Source organism: Saccostrea cucullata, unplaced genomic scaffold (genome assembly GCF_032062105.1).
Source record: "Saccostrea cucullata isolate Sc308-1 unplaced genomic scaffold, CSIRO_AGI_Scuc_v1 ctg8216, whole genome shotgun sequence".
Taxonomy (NCBI): Eukaryota; Metazoa; Mollusca; class Bivalvia; order Ostreida; family Ostreidae; genus Saccostrea; species Saccostrea cuccullata.
This window is the reverse complement of record NW_026926469.1, coordinates 7,692-27,612: the sequence shown is the minus strand read 5'-3', so window position 1 is coordinate 27,612 and position 19,921 is coordinate 7,692. Positions and strand designations below refer to the sequence as shown.

The following is a 19,921-nucleotide window of genomic DNA, read 5'->3' as shown; positions in this document are numbered from 1 at the left end:
TAAAAACATAACTAACTAAAGTAAGTTTTTTTTTAGGATTTTTTATAAACAGTTTATTTGTATCATCTGTGCTTTAGTTCTCGATGTCTCCTGTATTACAGGTTTCTGTCCTAGCGGGTATTCTCTGTACATGCCATTAGATATCACTAAATGTATGCGTTATGAGGAGGCACCGGCCCAGTATGACGACGCAACCAAAGCATGTCAACTGGAAGGCGCGGATATCATCAAGTTAGACTCAGCAGAAAAGTTCAATATCTTCAAAGAATTTCTGGGTAATTATTTCTTCAACTTTTTTCTTATATCTGTATTGGATCTCATTTTATTTTAACAATAAGTTTACACTACCGGTACTTAGGCTGGAGGAGGTTGTGAATGGCTAACAAAGGGTGAACTCTCCTCCTAAGCCCGTGATCTCATCTCTGAAAATTTCTAGGGTCAACATTTTATGAACATTTTTTGGACTTGTTTTTAGAATACCGTATAAGTGGATATTTTAGCGAGACGCAAATTTGGCGATTTGTCCTTAAAAATTGGTATCTTATTTTTAGCGTCCTGTAATTTTAGCGATTTTAAAAAGCTACCTAAAGAAGCTATTACAAATAAAGTGCAATCAATTTGTAGAGATATTCAATTGTAGCGATCTTGGCACCCTCGCTAATAATGCCAAATTAAATCCTCCCTAAATATTCTGCTTCTACGGTAATCGATTTCTTCGTTTATTGTCATTGAATAGTACAGCTTTATCTATCTTGTATCTTAGAGGGTTATGCTCTTTTTATTAATCTCGTTCATTCACAAATTCGCCTGTAAGGCTCGAAAGAAATTTTGGTTGTAACTTAATTTCCTTTTCGGTGTACTCGTAGCTGAATAAACCTGAAAAACCTGTCATTTTATTGTCTTTTTAAATTAATATAAAATGACATAGCTATGACCCTCTTTTTCAAAAATTGAAATAAAACACGATATATATATAATGTACTTAAACGAGAGATGTTGTTCCAAAATTCAACTAATTGTAATCCATATTTTTCATTTCAGTGTTGACAGCTAACATCAGTAGAGCTGAGGTTTGGATACAAGGGATGAAAGGTATCACACCGGTAATTGACCAATCAAAATGAACTTAGTCAAATGTAGGTCCATATATATAAAATTGATTTTCTTTTCTTTTGAGACGTTTTTCTATTTTCTTTCATGCCATTTTTACAACTTTGGTACCTGTGCCTAGTAAATTTTATGTACTTTGAGAATAAATAAAGGTTTTTGACAGGAACTATTTTTTTCATGTCATAGGAGGCTACTTCCCGTAGTGCACTCGAGGTGTTTATAAACACAGTGAAAACACGTGGATTTGAGGGTAGCCGTGTTTGCAGATGGAAAAAGTCCGAAAATGCCGTGTGGGTACCCTGTTTTTTGGTGTCAGCTAATGTGACAGGTAATGTTTAACACCTCCTGCTAAATATTTTTTCATGTAAACAAATACCCGATTTTTAACGATTTTTTATTCTATATAGAATTATATAGTGAAAACAATTACCGGTGTGATACCTTGAAGGTGATTATGAAAAATCATTTTAATCCTTATTAAAGACATTTTTCATTTTTAAAAGGCATATTTCAACAAAACATGTGATTTTATGAACTTTTTGTTTGAAAACACACAATCTTAAAATTAGAATTAGAATTTACATTTTTTTTCACAGATTTCTGTGTAAAAATTAACAATAGGTTATTTTTTACACTCAAAACTTTAAAATATGACCAAAAAGGTAGCATTATTCATCTAAAATGTGGGAAAAAGTCAGAGAATATTGTTTTTTCATTTTATATGACTAAACATTATTTGCACCAGCTGACCGCAGTCAATTATTGTGTCTACAGACTTTGCGGTAAAGGGTGTTAAAGCTGATTTTTCAAAAATAGACTAATTCTAGGTTTACGAATGAATTTTCAGCACAAGCGACAACTGCGATAAAATGTAAATAAGTAAAATATGTTCTCACAGAATGATAATTTCTACAGACACATGATTTATTTTAATTTATTCACACCTCCAGTGATACATATATTACTGCATTGGAAGAATAAAAATAATGAAATGAGTCAGATCTGTCTAATAAACTTAATACATAAGCTACATAAGTAAAATTCATTAAGAATTTTTCACAGTAAGGAAGGTTATGACCAAAAATTTCTGAAATACTGTCAGGGTCTGCATGATAACACTTATGCTGAGTTCTAACCATGCATCATACATGTAGTGCGGAATGTCACTTAGCACCATGCCATGCCTCTTGTAGTTCTCAGGACTTTATTCATGCTTTCGCAGCTGACATTCATGTTTTTTCAGTTTGTCGGAGACTGTTTTTTGTTATTTTTTCATTTATATGTAGGTTTTGACTGTCACTTTTGAATTAAGTCTCACTCATTGAGGCTTATATGAGCATGATCTATTAAGTATATCATTGTACTGAAATATTAATAAATTCCAAATTTAACTGATGAAGAAATTTGGCATATTTACATAATTAAAATATCAGAATAACTATAATTCAGCTAATAAAGTGCACCTTTCTTCTCAGACCACTTCCTATAAATTTTATCAGCAGTTTTTGTACACCCACCCACCTCAAAGAATCATGGAGGATGTCCTGAATCTGGTCTCTGTGATGCATTTTGTCACATAGAAAAGTGTTCAAACTCATAAAAATGTTTAAAATTTTTATTTTAAAATTTAAATGTTCATTTTTTATGTAAATTTGTTGAAACAAAAAGATATAATCTTGCATAAATCATGGAAATTCATTAAACACCTTTGGAATTCCTGAGTAAATCCATGAAAAGAGAATAATTATGCATGTTAAATTGAAATTTCATGGCTAATTTGTGTCTTAAGAGAAAGCCAGTTACATAAATCACAACAATAAATTACATCTGAATTGTTGTCTCCAGTTTCTTATCATCAAAGCCAGTTTAATGGAGTGTGGGAGCTGTGAAGAACCTCCCTAGATGCTGATATGATTTTGACTGCCCTGAGTTACAACACAGCATTTAGATAAACTTCTGCACAGCAGCTTGTAGACAAATACCTAGGCTTTATTTGGAACATAAATTGACCAGATACAGTTTTCATTATCAACCCAGTATTTAACAATTTCTGTATTTTTGTTCATTCTTTGAAGGGGAAAATGCAACTTTGTTATGTAATAATTACATAATGGTCATAGACTTGTAAACTCTTTTCTGTTTGTGGTGAAGAACAAAGCATATACTCTCCACAGATAAAAAATTGGTCGCCAAGCTTATTCTTTTAATGATGAAATTCTGGTTCAAAAGATGCACAAAAAACTGCTTCTAAAGTGCTCTGTGTGTTATTCTTGACTGCTCTGGAGTAAGGGAGATAAATGCTTCATATCTTCAGAAATAAGGGGATTTAGATCACCAGACTTAAGGATGTTGGGGACAATTATTTAACGAATCTCAGGTGCAAAAATGGAAAAAATCGAACACCTTCAAAGGCCCTTCAAGGTATCACACCGGTAATTGACCAATCAAAATGAACTTAGTCAAATGTAGGTCCATATATATAAAATTGATTTTCTTTTCTTTTGAGACGTTTTTCTATTTTCTTTCATGCCATTTTTACAACTTTGGTACCTGTGCCTAGTAAATTTTATGTACTTTGAGAATAAATAAAGGTTTTTGACAGGAACTATTTTTTTCATGTCATAGGAGGCTACTTCCCGTAGTGCACTCGAGGTGTTTATAAACACAGTGAAAACACGTGGATTTGAGGGTAGCCGTGTTTGCAGATGGAAAAAGTCCGAAAATGCCGTGTGGGTACCCTGTTTTTTGGTGTCAGCTAATGTGACAGGTAATGTTTAACACCTCCTGCTAAATATTTTTTCATGTAAACAAATACCCGATTTTTAACGATTTTTTATTCTATATAGAATTATATAGTGAAAACAATTACCGGTGTGATACCTGAAGGTTAACGGAGTATGGAGGTTTCATGACGGAGCACCCTTCATCCACTTCTGTCCACTGGTAGCATCGAACGGCTCCATAGAGACCCGACTCAGATCTATGACAAAGGATGACTTTAGATGCTACGACAATGTGCCCGAGGCCCAATATAATTATATTTGTGAACTGTAGAGACGAAATATACAGCGGTCTGATTGATTTCATGTGTTTTCTAGTTAAAATGCCCTCCCCTCGAACTCATTATTATCAGCTGATTATTTAACCAGAAAGAAGAAGGATATGGAGATAACGAACAGTATTCAATCTCAAAGTCAGTCAGCATTTGACTCAATGATATATACATGTAAACTGTATTTGCTGAAATGATGGTACATTATTTTAGGCAAAAAACAGTGTCATTTGATGTTGATATGAAATGTATTATGCCTAGATTTATCAATAAAATATAACTCTTGACGTAGAAAGAATACATGTGACTTTATGCAATGTATTGAATTAAACAACAAGCATAAATGCCTATGATCGTTCTCCCCATAGCTCGTGGGTTTCGTAATCGAAAAAAAACTTCTTATACATTTTAAACAGTTACATACTCTAATTTATTCATTGAATCAAAATGTTATTCTGTCCCATTGTGAAACAATGGGATCACAGAAAGGAATGAATGTTAGATATATGATCATTTTCTGAATATATAATATAAACGTTATAATTTTCCTCGGGGAAAATGAATTTACGTGGCTGGATAAATCTTTATATTTTTCCTACCATCGTGCAATAAATAAATTATTATGAAGGCTTCGCAAAGAACTTCTCAAAACTGAAATTAAATCAAACAACTACTCATGGGAAAACGATTGGATCAGAACATTGAATAAAGAGGGTGTTCAGTTCTTTTTTTTTTTTTTTTTTTTTTTTTCCTAAAAGTGTAGCAGATTAAAAGAAGATTTTTTATGTTGCAGAAACTCGTAATATTTTTTTTTCAAATGCAAAAATTTATAAAGCATAACTAGAAACAATATTTGGAAGCTGCGTATTGACTTCCAATTTGCCATTAAATGATGTGAAAATTAGTCCCACGGCAAAATATATAAGATGTTCCGTTATTTTAAAAAGGTTATCACCATTGTTCTGAAACAATGCCTCCTTGAAATAGAATAATTTTGATATACATGTATACACAAAGAGGCAGGAATTTTCTTCAAAACATCCATTTCCGATTTTTGTTTCAAAGAGGCACACTATTGAAAAACGCAAATATTGAGTAAAAATTATTCTCCTACCGAAAAGCAAAATGTGAACATTAAACAACACCGTAAAACCATCGTGTCCGAAATGGTCTAGTGGATATACTGGTGGACTCCCGGGACTTCCGATTTGCTGTCAGCCAAGAGTGCACGGATTGATTTCGTGGAGCTAAAAGCAAATTCTTTTTTTTTGTTAAAATGTAGGTAATAAGCTTCTAAAGGGGAGCTAAGTTGATTTGTTGTATATAATGTACATATAAGACACTGCAAGCTGTTTCTATCCTTTTCTTTGACTTTGAGTCAATAAACGGCAGGATGGCTGAGTTATGTCCAAGACACGATGTAGTTACGATATCGACACATTACTTTTTATAGTTTACTATAATACTTCTATATTCTCATGTGTTTGTTACAATACTTTCTGTTTTAATACTATTTCCTTAATGTTAATATCTTCGATATCGTGCCGATATCGAATCATGGTTGCTCCAAGAATTGTGATTTCCATCCTTAATATGGTGTTTTTTAAGAACTGTTACTTAAAAATTTCTTTATAAATCTTTCCCTGATGTGTCGATATCGTCGATATCGACGATAGTCACGATATCGCTTCGATATCGAATCATGTTTTGCTCAGCCCTTGGTAAATACCTTCCCTGTTTCTATGAATGTGTATATGTTTAAATACTTTACTTTTACGATGATATTACCTGCCATCGATATCGGCGATATCGTATCGATATCGAATCATAATTGTTAAGGGCATATTACTTACCAATCTTCACCCTAATACAAAAACTTTATTTTTACATCACTTCTGTGTTTAACAAGTTTACTTTACTGTCGATATCGTCGATATCGACGATATCGTATCGATATCGAATGTCATGATTGTTAAAACATTTTCAAGAATTTTCACCTTAATCCAACATCTTACTCAAAATCTAATCTAAAACAATAACAACCCTAGAATTTTCTTAATCATACTAATTTATTTTTATATTCATGACAATAAGAAATCAATTTTGACTTCACTTGTGACTTTCTTAAATTCTGTTATACCTCAATGTGAAAATCAATTGTGCAAATAGGATCGATATCGATACGATAACGTCATGATATTGTCGATATCGACGACATTGACATAATATAGAGTCTCAAATACGGCACCAGGTATTTCCAATAAATAGTGTTCACCATGATCGATATCGATACGATATCGACATAATATTGTCGATATCGCCGATATCGACATCGGATTTGTTCTTGGACATGTATGGGATGGCTGCCAAGTCGAGTGGCGGCCATGAAGGGGGATCTCATAATAACACAAAGTGAAAAGACTTTAATGTCGTGAAAACACAATAACTGTAGATGTTTAGATAATGGAAGATTAAACCTGATAATATTATCAAAGAATTCGACCCACAAAATGCCTTATTTGGCCTAGCAAATATGTAAATTTTGAAAAGGGCATTAGAAAATATGTTTTGGGTTATTATCAACCTAGAATATTGACACATTTCACATGTGCAACAATTTCGTCAAAACCGGATATTACGATGTCAAATTAAATTCTATACCGCAGCATGGTTCGAGGTTTTCCGGAAAATTGCTCGAATTTTGCACAATAAATCGTGAATTTCACGCAGAGCACAGTCGTTACCGCAAAATATTGAAACAGAAAAATAATTATAACTGTTCGACAAATAATTCCCAATGAAAAATATTTTGCGTTAACGAGTGTGCTCATGGTGAAAAAAATGAAATAAAATGTCAACGCGTGTAAAAAAGCTATAATCATGAACCACCCTATTTGTCTTTGTCTTGTATACAAACTTTAAAGGATCAATTAGAAAGGTGTATAATATTGATTATATAAGTGGATAGACACTCATATCACACAAGTAAGAAATTGTCAACTGAATGTTCGAATAAATATGATGGGTTCAGTCTACAAAAATATCCGTTAAAAATGCCGATTTATCTACAGATGTTTTTCCAAAATTAGATTGATTTACAGACAAGTACAATTTTCAACTTACTATATGTATCACTATCGCAAATATAAACTTTCATGTCAATTATTATCGTTGTTTATGACTGTGACGAGTATAAGAAATCAGCCCTCTGGCTGCGGGAAGGACATATATGTCCCCGGCGACGTCATTGATTTTATTCCGTGATATGTAAAGTGATTTTGTAAAACTTTGTTTGTCTGGCACCGAAAAATAGCTAATTAAGAAAACTAAAAATAAAATTTAAAAAAGGTTAGTTCTTTATCTTATTTTTTAATTACAAATTACACTTTCTTTAAATGTAAATTCTTTTTTGAAAGGTTAGTAAACGAGAAATATTATCCATGTATGTTTTTGACATTTTCGTCCGTCATGTAGAAAATAAGTTTTACTATCGGTACTCAACCTTTTTTAGAATTTTGATTTATTCCACCTGTCCATACAGAGAAAATGGTCAATTTCGAAATTATTACATAATGTGGCATTTTAAATTTAATGATGTTTAGTCGACATAAACTATACGTGAAAAGTAACGACGTTGTTACCTATGCACTTACACCTAAAAAAATTCTTTTGCGTTTTGTTTATGCCTGTAATAAAAATATTAAAACATTACTTTAATTCTGATTTATTAATTCTTCAATTAAATATAATAAAACTATTATACGATTGATAGATTGCTTTGCTATTAAATAAAAGTTGATTACTGTCTGTACGTTTTTATAGTAAAACAACTTTTACAGGAATGATTTTAAAGGCTTCAAATTTTGTGCGAAATTTCCCGTAAAATTTCAAATTTACGTCATTTTTTTTTAATTGTTTACGTCATTTCTATTAATTAATTACGTCATTTTTACGGTGCTCTTTGATATCATGGATTCTGCATCGGAAAATGAATTCGATTACGAGTTCCAAACAGATGATGAGTCTGAAACTGATGACGAAGAAAATCCATTCATTGAGAGATTATGGACAAATGTACGGTATGTCGAACACTTTGAGTACCCACATGAAATTAATTCTTTCTGTCGCCGTATGGGTCCAGTGAGCCCCCCGGGGGTTGATGCCTCTCCTGTTGAGTATTTTCACAAATTAACAGTTCCAGAAGAAGGGAGAAATTTAATTGAAATTTTGGTGGAAGAAACAAATAGATATGCGGATCAGTTTTTATCTAATCCTCAATATAGTCCTAAACCATACTCAAGAAGTCTTCAGTGGTCTGAAACAAATGTTGATGAGATGTCTGCCTACCTAGGTTTATACTTATCTATGGGTATTTTACGGAAACCCAGTATAGAGGCATACTGGCAGAATTCCGAACAATCCTTTCTTTTCCGTACACCTGGATTTGCTGAAATCATGACGCGAGACAGGTTTCAGATATTGTCAAAATTTCTTCACTGCAATGATAATTCAATGCAAGTACCACGTGGAAATGACAATTATGATCCATCACACAAGTTTAGACCTATTTTGGATCTTCTCAACGAAACATTTCCAAAGGCATATGACTTAGCTCGAGATCTAACCATTGATGAAAGCATGGTTGGATTTAAGGTATAAAAATATTAAAAAACTGAAAAAACTCATTCATAAATGTGGAAATATGTAATATTAATCATATACATGCACGGCATTTCATATATTTTTTTAATCCAAATGACGATATACACAGTTATTTTTTTTTTACATTACAAAGGGTAGAAACGACATTGTGCAGTATGTACCGGCCAAAAAGTCGCATCAGTGGGGAGCAAAGTTGTTTGTGCTGGCAGAATCGGACACAGGCTACAATGCCGCAATTCAATTATATGCAGGTTAATGATAGAGCAAATTTTTAATTTACTAGTATTATATCGTTTGCTGATCAGGGGCGTCCAAGGCATATCCAATCCCAGCATTTACGATGTCAAGACAACTTTCTTAATAAAAAGACAATAATCAGATCCAAAAAAGTACACTCTCTTGGTCGAAAAAACATTCATCGCCAAATATATCACATAAACAACTCTTATTTACCCTCTTTGTTAATTTTATTTTCTTGACAAATGTCTAGAAATCTCCTTTGATCACATTGTTTTCTTTAAATCAGATATTAAATCAATTCACACAAAGAAATTTGAGTTCATTGCATACTATAAAATATAAAATACTGATAAACAAAATTTCTTCAAAATCTGTGATAAAAATATGTTTACAGAAAATACCATAAAGTTTATATTACTACATGGTCCGGTGTTAAGTGGGCTTACTAAATCGCAAATATAGTAATAATTACAGAATTGGCGTTTTTAATGGTTTAGACTATCAAATCTGTTGATAAATACATGTGCATATATTTTCAAAAGATCATAAAAAGTATAGGCATTGGTGTAATTGAGACATTGAACCCAACCTATGCACCTATGGCCATAAAAAATTAATTAATAGTTTCTCAGCTTAAATTTTTTTTAAATTCAATGTAGCAGGCAGGCTTTTTCTTTTTTTTTGAAGCATGTGTTACCTTTTTTTCATGTCAGTCGTTCAACAAAACGATGATATCAAGTGATTCTTACTTATTTTGTTCTCTTATTATTTATAATATGCATTTTACTTTAAATAATGTTATTTCAAACAAAGTTAATTTATAAAATACTGTATTAACAAGAAATGTATTATCTAATAAAAACGTCTATAGCTATTAGCATTTATGAGAAAAAAGTAGAAAATTAATTTATTTCCTTTTTCAATTAATATATCAATAAAATTGATCAATGCGTCAGTGTTTGACCTGATACGGCAGTGCCTGAGAACTATTGATTAATTTTTTGTTTGGCCTAATTCATCATTGTACTAAAAATAGTGGGATTACGAACGTCTCATACGGCCCTGTTCATTTTAAGATTACCTATTAAATTGAAACAAAAAAGGGCATATTTTATTGCAAGTAATTTTAAATCGGTGTATACACTCAGGTAGACAAGAGGGTGCCGCTCGAAGTCGTCATGGTGTTGGATATGATGTGGTGATGCAGTTGATCCAGCCCTATCTGCAAAGATATCACCATTTTGTCTGTGACAACTACTTCTCCAGCCCAGCTCTTTGTTCGGCTCTCTTTGAGGCTAACACTTACATGACGGGCACTGTAAGGGTGTGCAGAAAGGGAATGCCAAGGTCGTTAAAGGGCTTGAAACTACAACGAGGGGAGATTAGTGTAAAGCAAAGTGGGCCTATTATGGCACTTTGTTATGGAGACCGAAGAACCGTAACATTTATGTCCACTCTATCTAAGCCAAAGTAATTTAATATTTCACCATATATAATTAAGATGATAAAATTTCGAAAAAGAAAATGAAAATTCACAGTCATTTCAGTCGTACTGAAAATTTTTTTATATCATCATTATCAAGAAACATCTTCATCATCAATATTTTTTGTTGAAACAAAATCAAATTAGAAGATTTAACAGGCACGTATTATCGATGTTCATTGAAATGGCACCCCCCCCCCCCAACGCACACACACACTCACACACACTTTTTGTTGCATTATAGTTTAGCTAATGGTTATTTAGTAATGTATCAAAAAAATTTGGTTGTGAAAAAACCCATCCCTCATTTTTTCCCGTTTGCCCCACTTTCAAAAATGATACAACGTGCCTGTATAAGGGAGGTAAAAATTTGCATTTGTGTTACAGTGTTATCACAACACAGAACGCCAGAGGAGTTGAAGTTCTTATGCCAGCCGTCAACTACGTGTACAACAAAAAGATGGGTGGTGTTGACCTATCCGACAAAAGCTTAGAACTGTATGACCCAGATATAAGGTCAAACAAAATGTGGAAACGAATACTCTTCAACCTTCTTCTGAGAGTTATCTGTAGGTTTCTTACTAGATTAGAATTTTTACCCCTTCCCCCTTCCTTAAACTTAATGAAAGCCGATTTAGTTAAGTTTGCCAAATATATCTGTCGAAATAAATTTTGATTATAAAGATAATCACTTCTTTCTATTTAGAAAAACGGTACTGTGAATTTTCTTTCGCTTGCAATATAAGCCCCCCCCCCCTTAAAAAAAATCGAGACAAGTCCAATCATTTTTCATTTTCTAATGTATATAACACTGTTATTAACCGAAGCAAATATTTTAAAGCTAACGCCTACATCATATACAGACAAAATAGAGGTTTGCGCACTAAAATGGACAGGATGGACTTTCATATGGGCGTTTGCTTGGGCCTGATCGGAAATTTTCGCCAACCTAGGCGCTTTCCAGGAAGGCCCAGCCTGTCCACTCAAACAAGACTGACAGAGAGGCACTTCATAGAACAGCTTGATGGTATATTACATGCATCAATATTACTTGTTTATTAACTTAGTTTTAATAATATGGTGTTCAAGAAACACCTACATGTAGATCGTCAATTTTTTAAAAAAAATTCCCATTCTGCAGTTTGGCTCTCTGAAATCCCCAGCTAATTTTTTTTCATCTGATTTTCAGGCAGAAAGAAAAATCTGTGTGATCTGCAAGAGTAGAGTGAGAACTTGGTGTGCCCCCTGCAGCGTCGGGCTTTGCATTACATGCTTTAAAACTTTCCATACCACTAGACATTATGAAGAATAAAATGCTCATCAAAATTGTCTAATTGCATATTTGTTGTTATATCTCGCAAAACATAAACAAATACGCTGATAAATTTTCCTCGTCGATTTTGTCAGTTTGTCATTAACAGAACATGGTTCACAGTTTTTACATCAATTATTAATTAATATTATTTGATAATTAATAACTTAAAAATACAGCGACTAACAATAAGCAGGAATAATTGCATGATTTGACTACTAAAGCGTTTACATCAAAAACTTTTTTAAATCAAAAATTGAAAAGCAAAAGCATTTCTTGTGACACGATAGCGGCGTTTTTCTTTGAAGTTTACTGTTCTGTATTAGCAATACAGAACGGGACTGTGGTGGGCGGAGCTACTTTCCGTTCTGTATTAGCCCTGTATACAGTATTGTATTTGCCAACTATTCTGTATCTAAAATACAGCACGGTCTAAAAATAAATCTGATTCAATTTAGCAAAAGTACGTACAAATAGTAAATGGTGATGCTTTCCTATGATACATTTTGGAGAAATACCCGGTATTTTCCTGAGAATGTAAAATGTCAAAATTTCTCAATCACTTTTTAAAAACTTATTCCACACAGAATCTACGTAATCTAATCCAAAGTAAAAGGAAAATTCGCAATAACGGAAAACATCCTATGTACGTAATTTTGATCCAAACTAAACAGAAAAGTCGCAATAACGGAAAATATCCACTCTCGTGCAAAATCATTCAAGTCCATTTTTTTCCGAGTTTTAATAATTTTTTTTAAATCCTTCTCGCTGACGACAGCCACACGTCTTTTTCACTTCGTTGTTTATGTCGCAATTCAAATTGAAAATAAAAATCCGTGACCGCGTGACATCAAAGTTCATCGAAGAATATATTCTGTAAATCCAGTTTTTGTTAATCTACGTAAAACGGGATTTTAAGAACCCTGAAATAAATTATGATAAATCTCCATCTACAACAGTAGATCAATAGATCACAACAATGACGGTTAAATCCTCCAATTTATCCATTAAAACTGACTATCACTCGATTACATCTTCCCCATTAAATTGTCAAAACTAATCTGACCGAATTTTACGTTTTCCGTGGAAATATATACTGCCGATGCGTATACTCCCCGTCGGGGCCTCATCTACAGAAGTCTGGCGGAAGTTTGGATGATGAAAAGTTATAAAGTGGGCGGAGCTATTTTTGATTGATCGTGTCACAAATCATCTAGAGAACTCGACAGGTTCTGTATCGTAGATACAAATTTGGGGGTGGAGACTCGTGCTGCGCACTCGTATCCATCCCCAAATTTGTATCTACGATACAGAACCCGTCTTTCTCTAAATAATACTTAATTCAAGTTTAGTCCAACGTGCCAATAGACATACATTTACAGGAAATTGTGGTTATAGTTCCCTGTGCTGAAATCGGGCCACTTTTGATTCTTGTATTACTCATAATAAGTATTATTTAGAGTACGAGTTTCCTACTGTATCGGAGATACAGGGCGGGGCTTGAGGCGAGAGCGATAGCTCGAGCCGGGCCCCGCCCTGTATCTCCGATACAGTAGGAAACGAGTATTCTAAATGACTTGTGACATGACCTTTCTAATGACCTCACTAATTTACATGCGTATTTGGGAACATATCACTCAACCAGTCAGATGATTTTGCAGAAAGTTGATTTAGTATTCCATTTTAAGCATTCGCAACTGAAATGCCGAGTGATCTGGACGTGCAGGTATTTATCATTTTAAAATAATTATTTAGGGGATGCATAATATAATTTGTTCTCCAAAAAAATTAAATTTAGATTTCATTACGTAGTGTTTTTTTTCTCTTTTCAGCTCTTGCTGACATTTTTTTTAATTTAAGCCACGACTTAATTAATGCAAAATATTTTTATATATAAGAATCATGCAGAATATTTCTGAGAAAAATGTCCGAGAAATGTCCTCTGGTCGTCAATATAAAATTGAAATAAATAGATGAAAGGAAGGGGACCCACCCATATTTAACTTCATGTTTTAAATAAAATGTAGTGTAACCAAAGGGGATCCGAGCAATCACTGGTGCCCCCCCCCCCCCCCCCCCCCCCCCTCCTATCCTCCTTGATTTTTTTTTCGCTTTCGTAAATGATTTTTGGTAAACTTGTATACATACGCTTTTTGATTTATCAACAAGTAATTAATGATATCACGCACATAGTGTCTTGTTTGGTTATAAATCTAACCCCACGAAATAAGATTTCCACTGATTTTTTTTTTTTTTGTGGGGGGGGGGTGTTCAAAGTAATCAGTTGTGAACTGCCCCACTCCCTCTTTTCTTAAATTTTTGAATCCGACACTAATAAATTTACATTGTAAAATTTTATTTTTAATTCACCTCAAATTTTTAGTAAATACTAACAGTGCTATCATGCGAATTGAACGATTTTGTGTCTGTCTATACAGATACAGCTTTCCGTCATGGCTAAAAATAAACCGTGCTGTATCGTTGATATTTTGCAGATACAGCTACAGTTTCTGTTCATTTGCATAAGAAACGCCCACAAAAAGTGTTCTGTATCGCAGTTACAGTAAGCTTGACTTCAAAGGAAAACTCGCCGGGTCATGTCACAATGTTCAATTATTGAAGATTATTTGTCAGATCTATACTAGATTTCCTTTATATGGTTCAATGGTTCAATATTTAAAACGCTTAACTAATTATCGATAATGAATAAAATAATTATTAACATATGGTGTCCGATTTTGTAATTAAAACTTTCTTCTTAATCAACCATGAGTGCTTATCGGGGTAAAAATAATACATGTATTATGATTAAAAGTGAGTCAAAAGTATTTAATTATAAAGAATTTATAAATTTTTATTTGACAAATGAATAGCTTTTCACGTACGCTTGCCTATGCATGACGCGCACTTTGCGTTAATCGGAAATATCTAAAATTCCGCTAAAGAATGTAAAAGAAATTGTGACGTCGTTTTAATCTCGCAGTGACGTTATAATTTCTGTACACTGACGTCGCAGCCAGAGGGTTAGAGAACAAATTTAAATTTTTGTAATCAAGAATCGGTAGTTTTTTTAGAGTGACAGTCAGTCACTTATTGGGACATCGAATAACTAGATAACACACATGGTGATAGAAAAAAAGCAGTCAATTGTTCATTGCAGGCAATAAATGTGGCAAAAAATTTAAAAATTACATTTCTGAAATCAAAGGAAAAAACTTATGAGTTCACAGTTGTACATGACGTTACTCGGTGTACGTCATTTGTGACGTCACAATAGATGCAGTCATTGGGAATCAGTGCCATGGGGAATTTTTTTTTTATATTTACATTTGCCAATGTCTTTCCTTATATGACATATACTAAAGAAATGACATTCAATTTTGCATGACATGAAGTCGGTCACATGATCAAACTTTTCTTGCGTATGAATACAATTCACCGCTTCAGAAGTATTTGGGTCAATGGCACTACTTTCACCTGATTTCTTGCTTACGCAACATCATTACACCAATAATAAAAATAAAAACAAGCCTAAAATGATTTAAATAGAGTTTATTTTGTAAGTAGACAAGAATTTCATCAATTAATAAAATGTATGAAACATTTAACATACCATTCCTGATGTTTTAATTTAAATACCGTCTGCAACTAAACTGCATCTTCTGCAATGGCAAAGACATACGGTGACTTTGATGTAGGCCTACTAAGTAAAGAAATGGATGCAGAGCTATATCTACTTTATGATGAAGATATTTTGGCTTCATTGGATCTCTCCTCTCTGGTACCTGCAACTGAACAAGATACTGAAATGATTTACGAGCTCAAGAAATCAGATATGGAGGGCCTTCCTCCACCGCAGACCCCTGTCTGTGCCCCGGAGTCCAAACCTGAAGCAAAGAGATTTAGATCTATGTCAGAAGTTGAGTTAAAGCAGTTTCAGGATGCCAGACATTCTAAATCTACTAAAAGAAACACAAAGTGGGGAATTCAACTGTTTCAAGGTAAAACAAATAAAATATAAACAAAACCCAAAAAATTAATCAATTAAAAAATAAATTAGAACTTAAACATGATCATAAAAATGCTAATTTGCAACTATAATACCATAAAAAAATCAAAATTAATTTTTAGAATAATTTTAAAATCAAAACATATTTTAAAAAAATACCAAGTGGAAAAAAAGCTTTGAGAAATCCTTAAATAAAAAAAAGAAATTCAAGGTGAAAAAAATGAAAAATCACATTAATATCCATAGGGGAAAAATGAAAACATTTAATGTAATATAAAAACTCTTCAATCCAATTAAAAAAAAAATTATACATGATTTTAGATTGGCATGTGGAGGTTTTTGGTACCCCATTGGATTTTGAAAAAGTAGAAATTGATGAACTTGCCAACAAACTAAGAAAATTCTTCTGCGAGGCAAAACCGAAAGAATCAAATAAATCAAAATATATGATGGATGCTCAAAGTGGTTATTACCACAAAAACACACTGAAAAATATCAGATCAGCAATAAACCGCCATCTGCAGGACATAGGTCGTTCCATAGACATTGTGCGAGATAAGGAGTTCAAGTCCACCAATCACACATTAGACGGAATGTTGAAAACTATGACCAAAATTGGCGCTTCGAGACCCACTAAACACAAAGACATTATAAATTCTCAAGATCTTCAGAAGATATCCTCATATCTGCGCGCAGCCACTTTTTCTCCACTTGTCCTTCGACAGTGTGTTTGGTATCACCTATCCATCCACTTTGTAACGCGCGGCTTGGAGTTCCATCATCAGTTACGTCGTGATTCCTTTCAGTTCCACTATGACGAGAATGGTCTCGAGTATGTCACATTGAGGCAGGAAACGCAGCAAAAAAATTTTCAGGGTGGCATAGAATCAGAGGAAGCTCCGAGTGACAAGAGGATGTATTCGTCACCTGAAAGTGAGACATGCCCAGTAAAAATGTTGCGTCTGCTGCTGGATAAAACAGACAAAGATGCATCTTTTCTATTCAACGCGTGCATAAAAGAGGCTCTTACCTTCTTAGCTTCTAGCTTAGCAGTCTGGTATGAAGCAAAACCCCTCAGTAAGAGGACATTCAGTGGATTTATGGCGGACATCTCAAAATCAGCTAAATGTTCCATTGTTTACACACCCCATTGTCTGCGGGCAACTGCCATTACGGCCATGAGCGAGGCTGGTTTCGAGGCTCGACAAATTATGTATATGTCAGGCCACCGCTGTGAGTCTTCTTTGCAATCCTACAATAAAAATCTATCCAGTGAACAAAAACTCTCTGTTAGTTCATGTTTATCTTCCCTTACGCACCCTAAAGATCAGAGAAAGCAACCTACCTCCACTACGACTACATGCAGGCCTAAATCTGTCGGTGGGAATGCCACAGCCACGAGTCCTGGCGATGAACATGCCATCGTACCTTTCCAAAACGTGGAAAATCATGACCAAGAGCTAAATGTCAACATGATACACCCGTCGTCTGTCAATTCTCTCCGATCATCCGAGTTTTTATCTAAATCTGTGTTCAACAACTGTGTTTTTAACTTCAAGTGAAGTCCAAACGTTTTTCTCCAAATTTGAACTGATGACCGGATCACAACCCGGAAACTTACGCTGCACTTCTTGTATTCAATTGAGTTGACTTAAATATGTAAATAACTTTTGTTTCACACCTATATTATCATCAAGGTTACTCAAAAATTAAATATTTGATTTTGACATTGTCTTAGTTATTGTTCTCTATAATTTACTATAAAAAAATTAAGCGAACTATATTTTTTGGTGTCCGGTCTTTATTTAGGTCATTTTGCTTCAAGTATGGAACGTCGGTAGAGACACACAAAAAAAGAAAATATAAATATAAGAAATAAAATATCAGTTTTAGAGTTTCATAGGGTATGACATGAAGTGGTACGTGATCAAATTTACTATATGGCCCTTCGGGCGTTATAGAATTTGATCACGTGACCGACTTCATGTCATACCCCAATGCAACTCTAAAAATGATATTTTATTTCTTAAATACATGTAGTTTTCTGTCGCTTTGTTAAATTCATTTAATTGAAACGGGAAATTATCTATTATTAAAAAATTAACAACTCTGTAAACTGGATTCAACGTAGAACTCGTGTGTGTGTGTGTGTGTGTGTACATCAAATGCACATGACAAATCCCCACGTCGATGCATACAATGCATGTATTTATGTAAGTATCGCATGTAGGAGCAATATATATATTAATCAGTTTTTTTTTAATTTCAAAACCTTCATTTCACTACATAAAACCCGCGTAGATAATTTGTTTGCACTTGCATAAGAACGTGGAAAATAATTTTTAGCTTTCTTCAAAAGTATTATGAAGAAGTGGTTTCAATTTTGTTTTCAGAAACAAGAGCTGAATTTAAAATATATGACCCTAGATAGTGTTTATTATTATTATGGCTTAGCCTGGGGGAAAAGGTGGAGTAGGTAGACTATGTCTTCCTCTGCGTTAAATTATCTGAAAATCGCTGGATTCGCTACTACGAAGATTGGTAGGTTATCACTATACGATTAGAAGAGGTCGGAGGGGGGGTGTCCATGCTTCCATGCTTTGACATAAATTATGCTTCAAACTATACTTCAAAATTATTTAATTTACTGTTACATTTTCTTGAAAAAATTATTTTTAAAAGATAGAACTTTGTATATGTTCGTCCTTTGTATATCCCACACCTTTCTTTTTTGAAATTGCTTACTACGACAATAAATGTGTTTTCTATTTCAAGAAATACTGAGAGGATTTTACACTTTCCTCTTATCCTTTTTTTTGGGTAAAATCAATCTTCTCCTATAAGTATTAGTAACATGTTAATGTCTGTACTGACACGTATTTATAAGAATTACATAAATTATATACGCATGGAAATCATAGTATGAAAATGAAATGGGAAGTGATAAATGATAAGCTAGCAATGCACAAATAAAAAAAAACATAATAAAATTATTACATGTAAGTCAATCGATAACAATGTATTAACAACACACTACAAATACCGTACTCCATTACAGGATTAAACATGACCCAGCGATTGGCTGGTTCGCGAAGATGAGATAAAATATCTGTGAGATTGAGGTGTGCGCGAATCTCGCGGATATTTCTCGCTTGTCTGTGAAAATTGATTAACAACTGAGACCCTAATATTCGCGAGTCCTTTGCTTGCATAAAATTGGAAAGCGTCCAACGGTGAAAAGCTATGTTTGATTGTCGGAAAGCGTTGTTCACTTTCTGAAAAAACAAACAAACAATAAAATAATTTTTTAGCATGTGATATATTCCTTACGCAGACGATACATGAACATCATTCGATGGCGCACACTATTTCATTTCATCCTACATGTATGTCTGCCGATTTCCTATTTAAGGCATTTTACACTTTTAATTAGGTGTTGTTTTTTTCTGTGCGACTTTTCAGCGCATTAAAACATTTTTCACAAGTGCGCTATTTCATTGAGTTGGCAAACACAAATTTAAAACGGGTGAATTACTGGAAAAATCATGTAATTGCCCAGCTGATAGCGGACAACTTGTTATTCTGTAAAAAAAATAAAAAAAATTCATAATCATAGGTGGTAAAGCACGTAAAATATCGGATTTATTCAAAAGTTTACTGTTTTATTGTCAATACTGTCAAAAATATCATATATGTTTTAAATGCATCTGTGCTACTGCGTTCCCATTTCAACGGTCGTCGTGGCAATAAACATGCGACCAGAAAAATCTAGATCTTTGTTCTTTTTTGCGGGAAGTGCAATTTTTATACTGTTATGATGAATGTTATTCATTAAAAATATTACTTATAATTCATGTTAAAAAAAAAAATTAATGTAACAACATTTACCAAATCTAAGTACGTTTTATTTTTATTGGTGCATTGAAGAAAGAAAACGAGAAACGCCAACGGTTGTGTTCATGTGCACCTGATATACATGTAACATGACAGGACTGCTGCCAGTTCTGGAACATATCGTATTTGAAGATCATTATACAGATTACTCACACTCAC

General features: G+C 33.5%; 2 protein-coding genes across 2 annotated transcripts; both read left to right on the top strand.

Moving 5' to 3' along the window:
- The first annotated feature begins 8,131 nt into the window (after positions 1 to 8,131).
- LOC134271768 (piggyBac transposable element-derived protein 4-like) lies at positions 8,132 to 9,080 on the top strand. Its single transcript, XM_062753980.1, has 2 exons — positions 8,132 to 8,815; positions 8,958 to 9,080. The coding sequence occupies exons 1-2, from the start codon at positions 8,132 to 8,134 to the stop codon at positions 9,078 to 9,080; spliced, it is 807 nt and encodes a 268-aa protein (XP_062609964.1).
- On the top strand, positions 8,934 to 14,866 carry LOC134271767 (piggyBac transposable element-derived protein 4-like). The gene is made up of 5 exons (XM_062753979.1): positions 8,934 to 9,075; positions 10,213 to 10,534; positions 10,935 to 11,116; positions 11,389 to 11,949; positions 14,701 to 14,866. Exons 2-4 carry the CDS (start codon positions 10,266 to 10,268, stop codon positions 11,607 to 11,609), a joined length of 672 nt encoding a protein of 223 aa, XP_062609963.1. The 5' UTR covers positions 8,934 to 9,075; positions 10,213 to 10,265; the 3' UTR covers positions 11,610 to 11,949; positions 14,701 to 14,866.
- Positions 14,867 to 19,921: the final 5,055 nt, after the last annotated feature.